The sequence below is a fragment of the Toxotes jaculatrix genome, chromosome 9, assembly GCF_017976425.1.
Source record: "Toxotes jaculatrix isolate fToxJac2 chromosome 9, fToxJac2.pri, whole genome shotgun sequence".
In the NCBI taxonomy this organism is placed as follows: Eukaryota; Metazoa; Chordata; class Actinopteri; family Toxotidae; genus Toxotes; species Toxotes jaculatrix.
The window spans coordinates 11,891,774-11,911,483 of NC_054402.1; the positions used below are offsets into that span (position 1 = coordinate 11,891,774).

Sequence of the window (19,710 nt, forward strand, 5' to 3'; positions counted from 1 at the left end):
AAAAAAATATATAAAAATTAAGCAAATAGACTAGAACCTAAAGAAAGGAATCTGGGATGCTGTGAAAGCTGTAATTTAAGCTGTGTGTGTGTGGGTGTGTGTGTCTGTGTCTGTGTCTGTGTGTGGGGTGTGTAAAAGCTACCAAATACCATCCCACTTGTGCCGGAACACTATATTCTATGCAGAAATACATGCGCTTTCCCAGAGAATTGTGTTTCCTCAAATTATGCCAGAAAAGATCTATATATGGGCTACATGTATATTTCTGTGCTAGTTTACAAAGGTGATTCTCCCTGGCCGCACAGGTCTGTGTCGCAGTACAGAAATCGCCCTTTCCACTACCCGTGATTGGCTAAAAAAAACACAAAGTAAAATCTGCCTTCTGTATGGGCAACTTCTAGTTCTGTCCATGGGACTTGTAGACTATGAGAAGTGACAGATGTATCAGAGGGGAGAGCCTTTTTTTTTTCCAGAGGGTGGAGTGTTTTCTCTTTCTATTCATTTCTTGATCTCTCTTTCTGTGTTCGTCTGTCTCTCTTTCCTTCTCCTTGTTCAGGCTTGACAGCGGTTCATAAAAAAATGATTTTTAGAAACTTCTTTATGAGACCAGCCTCTGTTCTGTCAGAAGACAACTTTATGTTATTCCACTGAGGAGGGGAAACTAATAGTGCTATGTTTTTTACAGGGCGCTATTCCAGTTGTGTCTTGGGTGTTTAATTAAGTGTAGTTTCCCTTTAGTAGTGGAATGCGTGTCTGCTTTTTGTCGGCCCGTTCCTCGGTGCCTTTTACAGTCCACCCACATGGTTTGTCTCAGCGTTTATGATTTTTCTTATACCGGAGTTGTGAGGTTCCTAAATCACTTAAGCACACGGGGCCAAGCAGTCCACATTTAAACAATAAAAAGCTGTTATGCTAAGGGCCCTCAGATCTCCTACCACTTCATAAATACATGCGTATAAAAGGCAGAAAAATACATCTTTCCTGACCAGAGAGAGAGGGAGAGCGAGCGTCTGAGAGCACACCTGCTAATTGGAGCCAGCTTGATGTGAAGCACGGCTGTCTGCTCTGTCTTCTCCATAAGTCGCAATAGTTTTTTTTTTCCCTGTCTTTTTCATTCCCTCCCCTTTTTTGTTACCCTGGATGTTCCTGACTCCCCAACTTTCAAAACCCTTTTCTTTCTTTATCGCTTCGCTTCTTCTCCCTCCATAGCCTCCTGCTGTCCTTCACCTATTGTCTCCTCTTGTCTTGTCCTCATTTCCACTCTTTCTCCTCCTTCCCTCTCCTCTGTCCTTCAACTTTTTCTGCCTCCGTGCTTTCCACCCTCTCACAGATGGAGGCAATGACAACCAAAACAACTCTCTCCTAACTCGGTGTAACTAATTGTTCCGGGACATGATGGATAGAAGGAGGGAAAAAGTGGGTTTCAATTGCGTGAGTAGCTGTGAGCGAGTTGGCAAGTTAGCACCTAGTCTGAATGTGACCTCCACTTGACCTTGTGTCGAGGCTGAGTGGCTCAGCCAGGGCCCCCTCTCGGCTCCAGCTGCTAATGGGTGTCATGTCGAGCTGCGGCTGCAGAGAGGTCAAAGGTCGCGGGTGCACACCAGACGGCCAAGTTTAGGATTGCGATGAGGAGGCTGAGTGACACTGGGCATATGTGCCAATGAAGACGCTGGGTAATCAGCACATACACAGTGACACGCACGCATGCGGCAACGCACATGAAAACATCATCTTGCTGCAGAAAGTCATCTTTTCCCTCATCGTTGGCTGGCCGTTGTAGGTTCATATAGATCTGAGGGGACTTTGAAGGCCTTTGAACTCGGCTAAATGGCTTGACCTTGCGGCTTGTGGCTGTAACCGTGTGTGTGTGTTTGGGTGGGTATGGGGGGGTAGTGAGTGGGTGGCCTGCATGGGGTCTCATTTCTGCTTCACAGCGTAGCAGGGCATTGCAGACGTTTGTGTTGACGACTGCTAAATTAAAAGCAAACTGAAGATTATGACAAATCTAAACATTGCTTTTATGAAGCAGAGGGGGGGACGAAGAAAAAACATTTCTGTGAATATTTCATGCTCTGTCTTTGCTGTGTTAATTGTGCTCACAATCAGCTACTTTGCAGTGATTCCTTGTGTGTTATTTAGTGTGTGCATGTATATTTATGTTTCTGTGTGGGTGTGCATGGTGGATGACAGAGTCTGTGTGTGTGTGTGTGTGTGCATGTACTGTGAACTGAGGGAACAGATAATGTGGCTGCTTGGAAGGAGGAAGCAGCTTGGGAAATGATTTCAACAGCTCTCATAATTAGAGGAATATCATAAATTAAACTTGTGTCTGCCGTTACGTTTGAAGAGCACTCAAAAGTAATAAATTCTGGATGGTTAACATATTTGCATTCCATTCAGCAGGCAGCGTCAGGCAGGAACAGCTGTTTTCCACGTCTTTTGGCAGCAGGAAATGCACATTGCTCACTCAAGGTGCTTTTAGACACATTGAAATGGCAGAAAAAAAGAAAAGTGACTTTTAACTTGAACATGAAGCTGCTGCTGTGTGCTCTGTCACTGGAAATAACTCGGCAGGGAACAGCGCATTAATGAAGTTCTTCAAATATGGATCGTCTTACTTTCAATAGGCCCGTTTCTTTTTCAATCTGTCTATTGCTTGGAAAAGTCGTCCGGCAAGCTTTTTTGTAGTGTGTGTGTGTGTGTGTGTTGGTGTGTCTCTGTGTCTTGTTGTAGATACAAAGAATAAATACCAGAGATTTGAAACAAATTTTAGGGTTTAAGAATGCCTCCTTAGTAGTGACAAAAACACTTTATTTAGAACAAGTCAATAAGAAAACTGCTATGATTTTGTGTTGTATTTCTCTAGGCCAATTTAGGCCAGATAACAGCACCTTTTCTTTTTAACAAATTGTAAATGTCATAATCCCTGTCCAGTCTGTCCACAATTACAATTTATTTGCAATTATTAATTGTTGAATCGGTTCTGCAGCATTTCTGGTACAGTTTCAGTTCCACTGGCTTTTGTTGTTCCTTTTCTTCTCTTACATAGAGGACTTCTCTCTCCAAGCCTTCAGAAAAGCTGAAACCTGATACTGTTTTTTTTTTTTTTAAGCCTAATGGATGTCTACCTCTGTACCTGTTTGTGGAATCTGACCACCTCATCACTTAGCAAATGTTAGATAATGATTGGGAATGTGCATCTGTGGCTTAGAATTACAAAATATGCAGTTGTTAACAAAATCATTTTGTTCTAGCTTTATATAAATGACAAATTGCTCAGATTTTCATAGTAGTAGATAGCCTTTCGGCTTAAAATAGAATAGGAGCAGATAACTCCAGTCATGTTTCAGCATTTCAGAAAGGTTCATTAAAAAAGACAAATACATTGTGGTGTAGAGGGTAGTGCCACAGAGTCTGACCTGGAAGCTAACGTGGAAGTGGAGCGGGACATCAGGTCTCTACGGCAACGCATTTACACTGCATAGTCAAAAAGATGCAAAACTTTCAAAAGTAATTTCAGTTGAATGCCCCACTCACATTATTAGGATCAGTTATTTTCCTTCTTTATCATAAATACTATATCCAGCCAGGAAATAGAGACAGACATTTTGGAGCATAATAATACAACTGCATGTCTAGGTCACATGATAACTCTTCTTCAGCTTTTAGTGTACTGTTGGTAAGAACAACTGGTCAGACAGGGTTCACTGTCTCCAGCATGCACTGAAATGCGATAGGGTTAAAGTTACATGGTCATAAATCATTGCTGCAGCACACTGGCCTAATGGACAGCGACGCTGGTCGGGGCATCACTGAGAACATCACTTGTGTTCTCAGCAGCTATGTTGGAGTTTTCTGCCTTAGGATAAATACAATATGGACATGACTATATTTTGTCTTCCTACAGAGGATTGTGTTTGGGGAAATGAAGAAACAATAAGAATATGTGTTACTGCTGCTCAGATAGAAGCAAGATGGGGTTAAAGAAACAGTGAGGATGATTGGTCTGTTGGTGTTTGTGTGTGTGTTCATGTGTTCCCCGTCCCTACACTGCGAAGTATGAATAATGATTTAACTGGGGTCAGATTCCATTGGAGACGTTCACCTGTATCTGACACTAGTGGTATTGCGTAGCTGCCATTAATGTCCAATTTTCAATAAAAACAGAAATAGAATGGAGACTGATAAGGGTAGCACACCATCCAGCTTCACACCCGACCACATAATTACCCCAATGGGCTGTGGTGAGGGATCATATCCTGGCGCGCACCGGGGGGTCAGCGGCGATAAGCTTCAGCCCAGCTCCCAACATGCAGCATAATTACTCTATTGATAATTCACCAGGAATATGGTCCCAGCCAATTGCAGAGCTCCGATTTAATGGATTGGACGGTGAAACGAGGGGAGCAACGGAGGAAGGAGGCTGTGAGGGGGCAGCGCATGTGTGTGTGGGGGGGTGTTGTACGTGGGAGCAACCAGCAAGGGCCTTTTATTAGAAATGAAAATATGTTTAGGCCATAGGGGGACCCATTTTCCCTGGAGATAATAAGGCCAATAAAATGTAAAGCAGGGGAAGGGCTTGGCATGGGGTCCAACTGTGGCTGTTTATCTGTGTGTGTCCTGCATTAGCCCATTTATCCCCAACCTCAAATTAGCTAATCATTCTCCAAGGGGAAGGACTTGGTCAGGAAATTGACATTTAGCAGCATAGGCTCACTCTATTAACTACAGTAAATTTAATTTGCTGCACACCCCAGAAGTGGGCTGTTTTCTTTGCCATCAGAGGGAGAAGGGGAGAGGGAGACAGAGACAGAAACAGAGAGAGAGAGAGATTGTGTTTATTGCATCTGCTGCTTCTGGCCACAATTTGCTTGGCTGTAAATATAAGAATTAGACTTGGAACACTGTAACTCTGTTGTATTTCCCCTCATGTACTGTTGATTACAAACATACGCAGGCATTGTGAACACATAGATTCGCTCATTCCAAGGTCTGTTGGGCCATTGATGGATTATCTCGCCTGGAGACTCCAAAACCCCCAAAATGCCAATGTTTTTCCTTTTCCTTTTTTCCATTAGCCGTGATTCTCTGTCTAGGCTAATCGTAGCTTCAGTAAACACTGTATTAAACATGCTAAATCAAATGTCCTGTGACTGATGACTGCTTTCACCTCTGCCTCTGAATCAGATGTTTCATGATAATTATTTCTGATTATCACTCCAGGGTGGCTGCTTTAGTGTCTGTTCTGCAGAATGCAATGAGACAGGATTTACTGTGGGAAAAAGATACTAAAGAGGGACTGCTGTAGCTGCTCGGATTACAGTAGTATTACTGTAACTACAGCTGAAACGAATAGTCGATCATTAGAAAATAAACTTGCAGCTCTTTAGGCATTTGATTAAACATTTAAGTCTTTTTTTTTTTTTTTTGAAAAAATTAAAACTCTCTCAAATGTAAGATTGTGGACACTTTGCAGTTTTATTTGTAACACTTCATTAGAAAAATAAGTTAAGTGAACCTTGAACCTTGACTTTCTTAGCTGAGATTGCTTTACATATGCATTACCCTACGTGGCAAATACACGGTGAAGATATTGGTCCTCCAACCTTTACTTATGAAACTGGTTTACTTGCACTGCAGGTTGCACTTCAGTGTCCCTGAAAAAATCAAACTTCAAATAGTGTTTTGTTTTTGTTTTTTTTTTCCCTTTATTTTTCAAAGAGAGATTCTCTTTTGCAGACCTTGAAATAGCGCAGCTAACTCTCCAGAGATCAGGATCGCCCCAGCCTAATTGATTGCAACAGTTGTCAGAGTGTTGTCTGTTAGGATGGTGACAGGCGTCTGAAGAAAATGATTAGTTTTCTGTCGGGAGAGAGACAGCTCTGGATGTCCCAAACTGCAAACTAATAAAGGGGGGAAAGCAATAAAGCTCGTGGACAGCAGGTTTGACTGTTTTTATAGACAAATCAATAAAATGATAGATGATGGAAAATAACGGCATCTTAGCTGCCGATTTCTACTGGGGTTTCAAATCACGGTCTTTCTCTCTCACGCACACATGTACACACTGACACAAGATGCTGGCTCAGACACAAATACCCTCACACTAGAGCAGAATATGTCAAAGGGGTTTCCTGCATTAATAGAGGCATGTGCAGCGTCACATAAATAAGTGCTTCTGTTTTGGTAATTTGTTTCTTTGCCTGTATGGCACCATATTGAGATATGAGTCCACTTTCAATTCTCTATTTTCTGTTTTTTAAATGATGTGCGTGTAACTGCGTGTATGTGTGTGTGTGTGTCATAACTAACAGAGGAAATCTCCCACTGTAAATCTTTTTGAGACCAGAGGGCCAGTGTCAGGATCAATACCGAGGACAGGACTTCCTCTGAGCCCACCTCTAATTGGCTTCATTTCTAGTGTGTGTGTGTGTGTGTGTGTGTCACAGTGCATGTAATTGTATATAACTGTATTCTTATTGCCATCCAGTGAAGGATGAATTTGTCCACTCCAAGAAAATTTGATCCCAGTGAGTTTTATTTTTAGAGATGTGAGCAGATGTGAACATTAATTGTTTCTGTGCATTAACATGAAGCCACTGTCTTATTGAAGTCGGTCTGGCATCGGGTTTCAAAGCAGGTCCACCCATTACCTCTGATTTCCAAATCCTGTTTGAAAGTGTACTGTTATAGAACTTTTTTTTCACTTAAGTTGTACACACAAACGTTAGCTTGTTCTTGTGTATTGTGACTACTTTACAATAAAATCCTACACTCATACTGGGAGAAATCCATCATATAAGATACATAGATTTTCTCAACAATGAACTGGATCACCTGTACTGCAATGCGTCCACAGGATGTGTTATCCTCAGTACTCTCAGAACTCAGAACTTAATCCATTGCTCCTTTTATTCCTTCTTCTGTTTTCTATCACTGTTGCCACACACGCATAACTGACAGCTACATGAAACAGCCACATTTTCTGGGAGTGACCAACAGACATTGTGGGAAATACCAAAAAACACTGACTGCAGTAAAGAGGGCAGAAAGGGAGAAAGTAGATTTGGTAAATTATGAGACTTAGAACATGGGATGGTATTTCAGTCTGCTCATTTGCTAAAAACACTACCAGCATCTCGCTTCCAGTAGGTTATTGGCTGTAACTGTAATTTTGTTATTACATGTTTAACAGGTCTCATTCTCGCCACCGCCGATCTCGCAGTAGAAGTGGAAGCCGCAGCCGGCGAGGAAGCCACAGCCGCAAAAGGAGCCGCAGCCACAGTCACCGAAGGAGCCGCAGCCACAGCAGAGAGCGGGACCGGAGCCGGCGTAAGGGCCGTGACCGGGAGCGGGAGAAAGAGGAGAGGGACAGAGGAAGAGATAGAGACAAGGACAGAGAGAAGGACAAGAGTAAAGACAAGGCAGACAAAAAGGGGTGAGTGATGAATGACTCTGCACATAGAAGCATACATGCACAGGTAGACACAAACACAGCAAACAAGTGTTGGGCCCAGCTCAATATAAACTGCTGCCTCCACAGGAGAACAGAATATACTGGTCAGTATAATACAGGCTTAAATATGGAGCTCAGTCCCAGCTCCTCTATCTGTCCATCCATCACTCGATCCTTCCATCCGTCACTCCATCAGTCCCTTTCTTCCTCCATTTCCCCCTGCAATCAAGCATTGGTCTACACTGGACTTGTAATGTGATATAATTCCCTCTTGCAAGAGAAGATGTCATGTTGATATAAGAATAGATGGTAGGCAGGAGTGCGGTGCAGGTTCAGATTTCAAAGAACGTTTTGGTCGCCAGATGATGTCTGATGTCTTTAACTCTGCTTTCCACCCTCTGGACCAAGCTGCAATAAGTCTAGAAACATAACAAGATCATATGCATCTCTAGTGTCATTGGTGCTCATGCCAGGAAAAAAAAGCAATAAATGAGAGCTCCTTATTAAGGTGAGAAAAGCTGCAAATGACATCTTCACTTGCAAGCTTATGTCTTCTAAAGGCTGTAATACACACTAGGAACAGGAGCACTGTAGTGCATCTTTTAGCAGTGATCCACTCCACCACAGTTCTAACCACCTTAGAGGCATCTCTTTGCCTCAACCAGAATAGCACCCACATCCCCTCCCTAGCACATCATGCTCTAATGTGATTGGAGACCACTGTAAAATGACTGGTACCCAGTTGTTGTCTGTCATATTGAATGACACAGATGTGAGTATCAAAGTATGGATCCCAGGAGTGACGCACACCAGCTGCTGCGCTGCACATCAGTTTAGACATCAGACCTTAGTCCCCCAGGTGAACTATATATGAAGTCATGGTCTAGGCTGTGCTGGCTCAAGTTGTTCAACAGATAACTTTACAATGAAGTGTGTAGCTATAAAAGTGCATGTTGTGAAGATCAAGTTGGAAGTTTTTAAAAATGTATACCTATCTAAATGTTAAATGAAGTATTGATTAAGCTGCTCTTTGGCTTTTCAAACAAAGGAATACGTTAATCGTGTTAAAATCACGCTGACAGTTTTGACCACACATAAACTTCCCAGGGAGAAAACAGTAAATCCAATGAAAAGCGTAGAAAATACAGCCTCACATTTCTCAGAACAGAAATATGCAGTAATAGCCAAATGGCAATTTATGATTTTACGACTGTTTGATCTGAGTGAGAAGGATCTTCATTCCTCAGATGTATTCATGAAGCAACATTGCAATCAGATGATGAAACTCATCTCTGTAGCAATAGCCGTAAGAGACAAAAAAAACCCCACAGTAAATCTAAGAATATAAAACAAAAAAAAAAGAAAAACTTTGCTTGTGCCCCACTGTCAAACTGTCACAGAACTCAAACAACTTTTTCTAGAAATCGTTGTGTGTGTGCTGTGTCTCATTAAATGAAGTAAATGCTAATTATTGAGAAAATTTATCTTTGACAGTGAATCTTAGATGAGATTTTTTTTTAAAAACACAACTCATTTTATGTATTTACCAAGTGGCATTCATAGATATAACTGAGGAAAACATTCATACGACTAGAAATATGGGTTGGACATTTACATATTAGTCCAGCTATGGTTCCTTGTTTATCTAGAATTACACAATTCATAAATATAAGTGTGCTTTCAAATTATGATTCAAACTTCGGGTATATTTGTAAGTAGAAAAGATGGAACAGATTTGTTGAACATGATAAAAAGCGGTATCTTTTAAGTTTCCACATATTCAGTACGAGTTTTTTCATCCTTACAGAGACTTCATTGGTCATCACCCAAAACCTCAGGGCTCCTCATTTCTCTTTGTGAGCAGAACATGGAGATTTGCCTTTAAAGGAAAAGTGCTCCATTTATTTGAAGCTATTACATATTGCCTTTCTTAGATCCGTATCAGGAAAACAAATAAAGCTAACAGTGAAATGTAAGGCCAGCAGACTATATCTATTTTCTTATTAAGGCTTCAATATCCTTCAGCATTGATAGGAATCTCTTCCTTTATCTCTGACCCCGCTTTAGCTTGTCTGTGTGCAGGTGTGTGTGTTCATATAACTAGTAAGTTTGTTGATTTGTGCGTGTGCGTGTATGCATTTCCACCTGTGGCAGCATTATTATATTTCAAACTGTCTATCCTTCTATCTGCCTTTCCAATTTACTTAAACCTGTGGAGGTATGGTGTTGGAATAATTTTCACTAAACCATGTGGAGCTGACCTCCCATCATAACAGGTAACATATACGTACATATATCTTTAGAGATAATCCCTGCTTTGGTTTTCTTAAATCTGGGTATTAAAGATGGACACTTAACTGTTTGGTATATGTACTTTGCTCTTTTTGAACATAAAAACAAAAAAGAATAAATAATACTTGTTCGTTTTTGTTTTTTGCATGCATAAAAAATGATAGAAGGCAAGTTTTTGTCACTTCAGTTCACAATTAAATGACAGTTCTAAGGTTCTTGCTTCTGTAGTTCTTAACATATTAGTTAGAGAAAGTGGGTGGAGGGGGTGGACTGTTCAGAAATGTATGCTTGTTTTGGTTCTTGTATTTTTAACAAGAAGTTTAAATTTACAGGAACAGTGCTTGGTAATTACTAAAAATGCACTTTTATTTAGATTTTAATATCTCCACCGCCACACTTACAGTGCAATGGTTAACATTCAGATTAATCTGGTCTATCTGTGGACCTGGATATTATGATATCACTGTCCAAAACCTGCCTGACGTGGATGTTCCTGTTCTTCCCCATATACTCCCACAGGAGTTGAGGTGCCTAACAAGTTCTCCTTTAGCAGAACAAAGGCAGAAGTAGTGAGATGTTTCAGGAATATGTAAAACAAGGCTTTCTGCACTATATCCTGTCTATGACAAGCCATTTCTTTTTCCTCTGTCTCTTCCATTCTTCTTCTTCTGCTCTTAATGGTGATGGGGGTAGGGTCTTTATGGAAGCCCCTGATCCTCACTACTTACACACACACACACTGTAACACTCCAACCTCATTTACATCCAGGTTTCCTTTCTGGGTGGCGGGAGAGGAGCAAAGCGGTGCGATGTTGATGGCGGGGCGGGGTGGGGTGGAGAAGAGGCTGAGAAGCTTTACAGTGTCTGTCAGGATGAAAGAGGGGCCCCTCAGAGCAGCACCCTGACACTCACTCTGTGTGTGCGCTCGTGTGTGGTGTTGTCGTCATTAAACATTTAACACTTCTCTAGTACGACAGCAGGCAACTTGGTGCTCCAGCGGCATGTTTTCATGCAAAATTTATTGAAAAAGACGAGCTGTTGTTAAGAGATCTTGTTGCCTTTCACCAGTGGCAAAGGGTAAGTGGGTGATTGTGGAGTTCTCTGTGTGTGTGTGTGTGTGTGTGTGTGTGTGTGTGTGTGTGTGTGTGTGTGTTTACCCAGGCTAGTGTACAGGGTCAGTAGGTCAGCTTTGCTCTGTGTAATCCTCTGGCTTCGTATTTGAGGTTCCTTTAAACGTTTAACCAGCGCTAATGCTGTTTATTTATTTGTGTTTTTCTCTTCACTGACAGCTTCTCGATAAGAAGGCTTGCTTGTGTGTTGTGTATTAATTGTGTTAAATATACCAGTGTTTCGTACCATCACAGCCCAATCCGATGAACTCTAGTGAACCCTTCATCAACAGCCCCCATCATTCTCCAAATGCATTTATTTAAAGTGATATTAACTTGGGCTTTATTTAACAATATTAACTGAAGTTTTTGTGGTTGGTTTGAGATGCTTCAAACATTTATTCTTTAGTTTTAAGGATATATTTAGACTTCCCTGCACACTTGTTATCCAGCTCTCTTAACACATGATGTTAAAGTGTTATGGTTGAACCTTGTTGGTGGGAAATAATTGTTTATATATTGGTATATTTGGCAATAAATATAAAGATCAGTAGTCCTAGTTGTATGAATATTTTCACGAATATGTGGATCTTTTAAACCAAATTATATAGATTTTTTTCATGTTAGGTGAGCTACTCCATAATCTTTGCATGTACTGTTGAAATATACCATGGACAAACTACAAAGATGCTTTCAGAAACAATTATAGTACTGTGCATTAATGAATACACATAGACTCAACTTAGCTTTGAGTCTCAACCTGTACGCATGTGGACCCGATACTTTATTTTAATTCCGTGTGGCTCTAGTCGGGTTAAGTTTAATTTTAATTTTTTGTCTGTGTATTTTCCTATTTCCCTAAATCAGAGCAGGAGAAACAAATAGTGTGTTGTGTTAACAAGTGCTCATCTGCCCCCAGGCAGATAACTGACTGAAGTATAATTTGGATGTAACATCCTTCTTCACCTGATGTTCCGACCCAATTCCCACCTGTAATTAATGAGCAGAAATGTAGAATCTACAGTTAACAGATGGCTCTTTCTCCACAGAAAGTGACGGGTTTTTAAAAATATCTTTTAATTAAGTCGATGTTTTAAAAGGTTTTGGCATCATTAAGCTGCTGCAGTGGTTCAGGCTTTGATCAGGCTTGAAGGAGTTTAGTTAGGGTATGGATAAGGTACAGTCAGGGCCCAGTTTGCTTTTGGTTTCGCTCATAATGTTAATGCACACGTACACACAGGTATGCATACTCTCACACGTTTCTTTTCCCTTTCCATGTCCATCACCCTCTTCAAACTCGATTCTGTCGTCAAAGAATCTGTCTGCTTTCAAGAGAAGTCTGCACCTTTTCCTTTGGGCGGTGTCATCCTCTTTGCTTTCCTCTGTAACCAATCACTGAGGTAGTGGAAGAACGTGGGCTGGCTGCCTTGCTCCACATCCTCAATCAGAGAGGTCTGTCCAATTAGGCTGAACTCCTTGTCTGTGCCAGGTCACAGGAGGAGTGTTGGTCCATCTGACTCAATTTCATGTCATTTGAGTGAGAAATGGGCAGAGGCTGGGCAGCAGAGGCACAGAGAGCAGAGTGGAGACCTCTCATGGCAGCAGAGAGCCATCTTTTCCCTGCGCATGTAAAACCGAAGTTGGTATAATGAGCTTAGGGTTAAAGAAATGAAATGACCGCCTACCTTTCATTAAAGCCTTTTTTTGATGTCTTTGTCCATGAAAGAATCATTTACAAGTTTTTTTTTTCTGCTAGCGAGGGGCTAGCGAGGAGCAGCGTCCATTGTTCGTACTTGTAAAACAGTTTATTTTATGAAGATGAAGTTTCTTCTTTTTTTCCCCTAAAGCCTTTAACATAAAGCATGTTTTCTTGACATTTCTGTCCGAAGAGCTATTCCCACCAATCTGCCCATTCCCATCTCTTTTTGTGAATGTGATTGTTTAGTAATTCCTCTCATTACTGTGTTTTCCCCTGACCAGCTAAACAGAACCCAGCCTCACCACAGGGGCCCCGGCAGGACCCGCAGGCCTCAGTTTGGCTAGCTGTGCTCCATCGCTCAGCCTTAACCTCTGGAAGCCTAGATGCTGTGAGGCAGAGAGAAAATAAAACAAGACCCTAGACGCAAGCACACACACATTCACGCTCACTGCTGTTGATTTTCTCTCCCTCCTTGTCTCACTCTGAGGAAATGATTGTCTGCTTCTTTGCCTCTGTTGAACATCTATCAGCTCATTAGTGTTGGTAATACACAGAGAAAGTAAGTGTGTTTGTGTGTGTGCTTGCGCGTATGTAGCCCCTGCCTGCGGCATCCTCTCATCCTGTTGGGAGTGTATGTATGGGTGGTGTGGATGGGACCACTGGCTGCTGGTGTGTGTGTATGTGTGTTTGTCTGCGCTCTTGCAGGACTTTAGGCTGTGTCTGGCTCTGGGAGCGGGTCTGGGGAGGTAAGAGAGACTTCAAACACCGTCCTCGGAAGGTTAGGATACACTCACATTGACTTAAATCAATGAGCTGTAAGTGTGTGTTTTATTTGTGTGTGCATCAAGGGGGGTAGCCTAGTGGCCAGGAGCAAGACGAGATATGGGTGAAGCTGAAGCGGAGTAGGTGTGCGTGCGCGCGTGTGTCTGTATAGTTTGGGTGGAGGCCGGGTGTTTGGTTGAGGGCGGGTGAAATAGGAGTGATGCCTACATGCAAAGGGTGGACAGCATGTGCGCATACACACACACACAAGCACAGGTCCCAGTAGACAAACACATGCACGCACACAGAGCGGTGCAGCTGTAGCTGTTTCTTGGCCCATGGCTGTTTCTAGTCATTAGCTGTCTTTTTTTTCCACGCAGATGATGAGCATAGATTGGATAGAAAACAGCCTGGCCAGATAAACTCCATCTTCACTAGATGGACATTTATGTACACAAACACACACACACACAAGACAGACATACCCTGTTAAGACCGACACAGTGATGTGGGACAAACCTGCTTTTGCCACTGGCCTGAATGGGTTAATATCTATCATCTGGCTTGGCTCCATGACCCTCCACCTAATCTGCCTTGAAGGCAAGAATGAGTGAGTTTGTAATAAAGCTGTATAGTTATTATAAAGTTGCAATAGAATTATTATTATTGGATAAATGCAATCTTAAAGAATGCCTATGCAATTTCTATCCCTAGACCATATGTTTTGCATCCATGTTTATTTAATCACTCAATTAGATCACTCCCAGTAGTGTGAACAGGTTGTTGGTACTGGCCAGTTTGTCACTCTGCACAGGTGACTTCTAGACGTACTGCAAAATGACACAGACAGCAGACTTGCACAAGTTTCTGCACTGCGGTCAGCATGTTCACCATAGGTTTTCACATGTTTAGAAGATGCATATGGTCTAAAGACATGATTATTTGATCTTTACCATGGTTTGAGGGTCTGGGACCTCAAGGAGATAAACTACAGTTTTTGTGGCTGTCTCTTGGCCAGATAGACAGCATATTCCTTAAACCCTGAATGATGAAAGGCTGATTCGAGAACAGGAATTACAGGCAACACAGTCATAATCTCACACATAATCCAGGTTGTAATCCATGTATTTTTTTTAACCACATCAGGAGTTTAAACAGCAGTCCCAGCCATTGATTACTTGTAGGCCAGTACATTTGCTACAGTCAAATAGAAAAAAAGGCCACCATAAATGCAGGGAAATTAGAGAAATTAAAATTTGGTTTGGCTGCCAATATTGTAAGGAAATTTTAAAATTCTGTTAAAATGTATTTTGCGTATTAATATTATTTAGAATGTATTATTAATTCACACTGACATATTTGAGGATTTAACAAGATAAGGGAAGCTTAAGAGCAGCTGAAAAGAATCACAGGCAGCTTTTTTTGTCGTCTTGACAGCCAGTTACTGTAGGAAATGTTGTCTACGACTGAGAATGACCTCTGTCTGTTCGGTGTGCAAATGTGTGTGTGTGTTTGGAGGGAGAGAAAGAGAAAAACCTGGCCACTTTTAATCGCAGGAGAGACACCCTGAGTGAGCGATAGAGAGCTGTGACAATCCACTTAGTGCGCTCTGTAATCTGTTTAACCATTTAGTGAGTTGTTGAAGGAGTATGCAAACACTCACACGTTTAAAAAAAAAAAAACACACACACACACACACACACACACACTGGATGCTCTGCAGGCTTTAGTCATGCACAGGACAGTCTGCCTGCTAAAGTGGGTAGCATTCAGTGCTGTAACACATTTAGAGTTGTGTTTGTGTGTGTGTTGATGTATTCGAGAGCTGCTGTAGGCACTGAGAGAAGCCAGGCCTGGAGCGTGATGACAGAGACTAGACCCGGCCAAATAGAAGATCCCCCCCCAATCCAATTACCCTGTTTCTCTCTTTTATCCTCTCCTCTCCTCTCTCCTGTCCTCTCCTCCTCTCTCCTCGCCTCTCCTCTTTTTACGGCCCTGTCTTAGCAGGAGCTACTGATGGCAGTCCTGGCTGCTGTTGAAGTGGCTGGCTGCTCTGCTTTATGGATCAGAAGAGGATGCAGGAAGGATTATAAGCAGCAGGTTATGAGCAGCAAACATGACAGGCCAGCTCCGATTTAGGAGGGTTATGTAAATGTGCTTGTCGACAAAATATGTTTTTCTGCCCTCAGTATTTTCTCTCTCCCTGGAAAAGCTGGGTAGTTTGGTTTGGAGGAAGCAGAGTGGTGTTGAAGGCAGTGAGGGGAGCTAAAAGAGAAGATTGTTATGGAGAATGATGTGTAAAAGAGACACACCATTAATGTTTAATTTTCTCCAGACTCCAGTGCTTATTCATCTGCACCAGGGGCAAGGAAAGGTGTTGACTGAAGTCTTTATGAGAAAGGCTGAGAGTGAGAATACATTATAAAGAAAGAGATGTTCTTTTTAGTTGGAGACAGCAGACAAAGTAACAGAGAAGAGAGGGTAAGACAGACAGACGGGCAGGAAGAAGAGCAGAGGTGAGTTTTCAGTTAGCAGAGAGCACCTTGCGTCATGCGTTTGACCTCTGCTGCTCAGAGACAGAAATACGGCTCTGCAGGTCTTGCCTAATGGCATTGATCATTACAAGAATACCTCCCTCAGCCTGGGTAAACAGCATTCCAGACATACAGTTAAGTACCATGACTCAGTTGTGGAAGTAAATATTGCCTGAGAGGAGCATACAATAATCATTCTCCACGGACGTTTCAAATCGGCAGCTATTATCACAGTATTTTCTTTCACACAGAAATGAGCTGAAACAATAGCCTAATGAACGCAGTTACCAATAACACACACACACACGTCTGTATGCCTGATTGTGATGACTGCCGTTCATAGAGTTGGCTCACACTGCTCATATTGAACATTGAGCAGCCACGGGAAAGTTATGAAGCCATGTAGCCTCCCTCCTCTCATCCCCCCTCTCCCTCCCTCCCTCCCTCCCTCCTATCCATTTAGTCTGCCACTTTTTTCAGCAGAAGTTTAGATCTCTGGGGCCGATGTTTAATTCATTTGTACTAATGTCTTTCTCACTCTTGCTCTCCGTCACTCTCATGTGCTCTGTCTTGCTCTCTCGCCAGCCTAGTCCCTGCGGTTCTCTGATAGAGTTATTTTACCTTGTGTCTCACTCATTCTCCCTGACACACACACACACACACTCATACATATAGTGTGATATGTTACGTCTACTTGGGGTTCTGCAATATGGCCAAAGATTCAGAATAAAAGGGACAAAAAAAAACTAAAATAATCAAATGTTTAAAGTGACAAGCTGTGCTGTGTAAAACAAAATGTCAGTAACAAGTTTTTTTTCGTTGTTAGCTTTTAATTGTTTTGCTTGTAATTTGAAAAAGTGTTTAACAGTAACCTAATAACACATTTTGCTGAAAGTCGCTAAGTCATAATCAACAATAACAGCAACAATCAGTCAGATCACACTGAATGTTTTCCTCTGCTGTCATTGAATTCTTGAGATGCATTTGGGAATAAAAAAAAAAATCCCACAAGACAGTTTATGTACCACCACCAACTCATTCTTTGTTTTTTTTCCCTGCGTTGCAATCTCAGTATCTCATTCAGCATTTCTGTTGTTATTTTTACTCATTTTATTTTATTTTTTATGTAATTCTGCTTCTTTATTTCTGCCTCTTTCTATGCCCCGACAGCATGGAAAGTATGTACAGTTGTGTATACATATCTTGGGCACTGCTGTCGAATCAACAGAGTGAAATAATGCACTTTTTCTGAAATCTGTCAATGCTGAGCTCTATGTGGAAAATGTTTTTAGGGAAAATGGTAGAGTCAGAAAATGAAAAAGAGTACAAATCATCTCGTTACATTTTCCAACACATATTAATCAGAATGAATAATGCTGTTGGAGCCAGTGTTGTGGGACGCATGTTTTTGCAGGTATACATATGCCACATTTACTATATGCTGAGTGCGTTTGAGAGGCGACGTTTCTGTGTGATCTATGCATCATTCATACGCACTCACTGTGTGTCGGCAGCATACAGTGTGTGTGTGTATGAATGCACTGAACACTGAGTGGATTTTTTTTTTTTTTTTTACCAAAACCCTTTTGTTCGCTTTGCAAAAGCAGCCAAAGTTTTCAAGTGTTTGATCACAGAATAAGTAAACAAGATTACGAATCAGACATCCAAAACAACTTTTAGCATTTAGTTTTTTGAATATTTGGTGCTTCTGACACATTTTGGCCAGGCCGACAAGAGTGTTGAGGTTTGATTCCCAACCGTGTTGTTGAGTTGAAGGGATTAGATCCACGTCTTCAGAGTAGAAGTTTGCAAGGTTTCCACCACTCTGTTCTACGCACCTGTGTGCGCATGCTGTTTTTTGCTGTGTTCGTTCAGTTATTTGTATTAGTGTGAGGCTTGGCTTAACTTTTCTTTGTACCACTTTTCCTTGAAGTCTACAGACATACACACATGCAGGCACACACACACAGACTCATACACACACACACACACACACACACACTCCTGATATCTCTCCCTGTAGGCCAGACTGCAGAGCGCTTGGGGCCATGTTGTTTTGTCTTCTGACGGACAGACAGAAAGAGAGAAAAAAGAGAGACTTACCCTGGCCAGTGATTACGCCAGTTTGACACCACAGACACAGGGATGGGGGGTGGGTTATGGGGTGAAGTGAAAAAGGCACTGTAGAAAACGGTGTGTAGATGATATGAATAACAATGTACGCGCTGTGTCTCCCTGGACCCTGATAACCTGCAGACCAGAGCCCAGTCCCTGTGACAGGCTGGCCTTTGTGGCCACTTTATCCCGCCTGTACACTTGTAACGGGAGCTGGGATAATCGCACCTAATCTAATTAAGGCTAAAGAGGGCCATGACTGAGGCTGGCCAGAAGCAGACTGGGCACATACAAACACACACACACTCTCACACAAACACACACACACACACACATCAACAAACACAGCTCAGCAGCAAAATCCTGTTTGCATCAGAAAAATAAGGTTGTCATATTGATTATGCAGATGAGGGACTAACGGGGGCTAACTGCCTCTCGGCCAGCCGGTTACAGCTGACACAGGCTAAAGAGAGGGATACAGAGAGAGGAAGAAAGGATTAGAACAGGTTTAGCCCTCTGTTTTCTTTTTACCATTTTGCATGTACCACTTTTAGGTTCAGAACAGCATTGTCCTCGCTGCTACTTTCTCACTTGGGAAGGTTGAGGCTGATGGTGTGTAAGAGCAGTTTTTGGAGAAGGAAGACTTTTAACATCCAGTTAACTCGCTGAAGTCCCCTAAAAATCATGCCCTTTGTAACAAACAATTTAAATAAGTTGGGAAAAAAAGTTCATAATTTCTGGTGCGGTGTTGACACAGGACAAATGGACAAATAAAACAGTCAGGTTCAGATATTCTGTGAACAGCTGGATAAGAGAATATTATTGATCAATCTGTTTATTTATTTATTTATTTATTTTATTCACCAGTGTCAAAAATATAGTGATCTTATGCTCCCGCAAGTTCTGAGAGTCTTCAGCTCTCTTGTCCAAAACTCAAAGCAAATATTTGACCTTTTTGCATGATTTAGCAACTTAAACAATTAACTTACTAATTGTTACCTAGGTACGATTGCATGTAAGAACATGTTGTAGATACATGGCTATTAATAACCTGTCTGTGTATGCAAATACATGTGTGCCTGTATGTGTGTACACACTTGTTTTCAGGTGTGTGTGTGTGTGTATTGTGTGTGCAGCCAGCCGGCAGCCAGATTGCTATTTCCCCCCCTCTGCCCCTATAGAAAGGCCTGGGTATTCTCTGGATGAGGGTGTGATGTACAATTGAAGGGCAGGATTGAAACTGATTACCTTGTTAACTCCTGGCACCCACTGGCAGCTTGAAATAGACCTGAGCGCCAGGGCCTGATTTGCAAATGAATTACCTCTCGCCCGGCCCTCCCCTTCCCCTCCCCTCCATTCCCCCGTCTTCCTCCCTCTCTCTCTCTCGTTCTTTTTCTTTTTCTTTTTTTTTTTGTCCATTCGGTGCCAAGATCATCTTTTTATATTGTGCCATGACAGATGCTGCGCCGGGCTGCCATTGTTCCCCATCAGTTTTTCTGGGGCCGCGGGGAGAGCCAAAAGATTTCCACATGTGATTTTAACACAAGCGTCCCCCTTGCCGTATAGCCCAGTGCTTTATTCTTTGTGTACCAGTGCTGCAATCTACAGAGTTTTGGAGCAGGCAGAAATGTTGGGGAGTGTCATTGTCTCCATCTCAATAATGGAGAGGTATTTCTCTGATTAGGAAAGGTTCTAATTGGGAGGTATGAAAAGGACCACCGGCTATTGAAGAAACCGCGGGGA

At 42.0% G+C, this 19,710-nt stretch overlaps 1 protein-coding gene across 2 annotated transcripts in view; it reads left to right on the forward strand.

Annotated features, from left to right (window-relative positions):
* rsrc1 (arginine/serine-rich coiled-coil 1) overlaps positions 1-19,710 on the forward strand; it is a 109,454-nt gene that overhangs the window by 13,938 nt on the left and 75,806 nt on the right. For both annotated transcript variants that reach the window (XM_041045538.1, XM_041045539.1), the window contains exon 4: positions 7,196-7,438. In XM_041045538.1, coding sequence (XP_040901472.1) covers positions 7,196-7,438 — 243 coding nt within the window. The remainder of the gene's footprint in view (positions 1-7,195; positions 7,439-19,710) is intronic.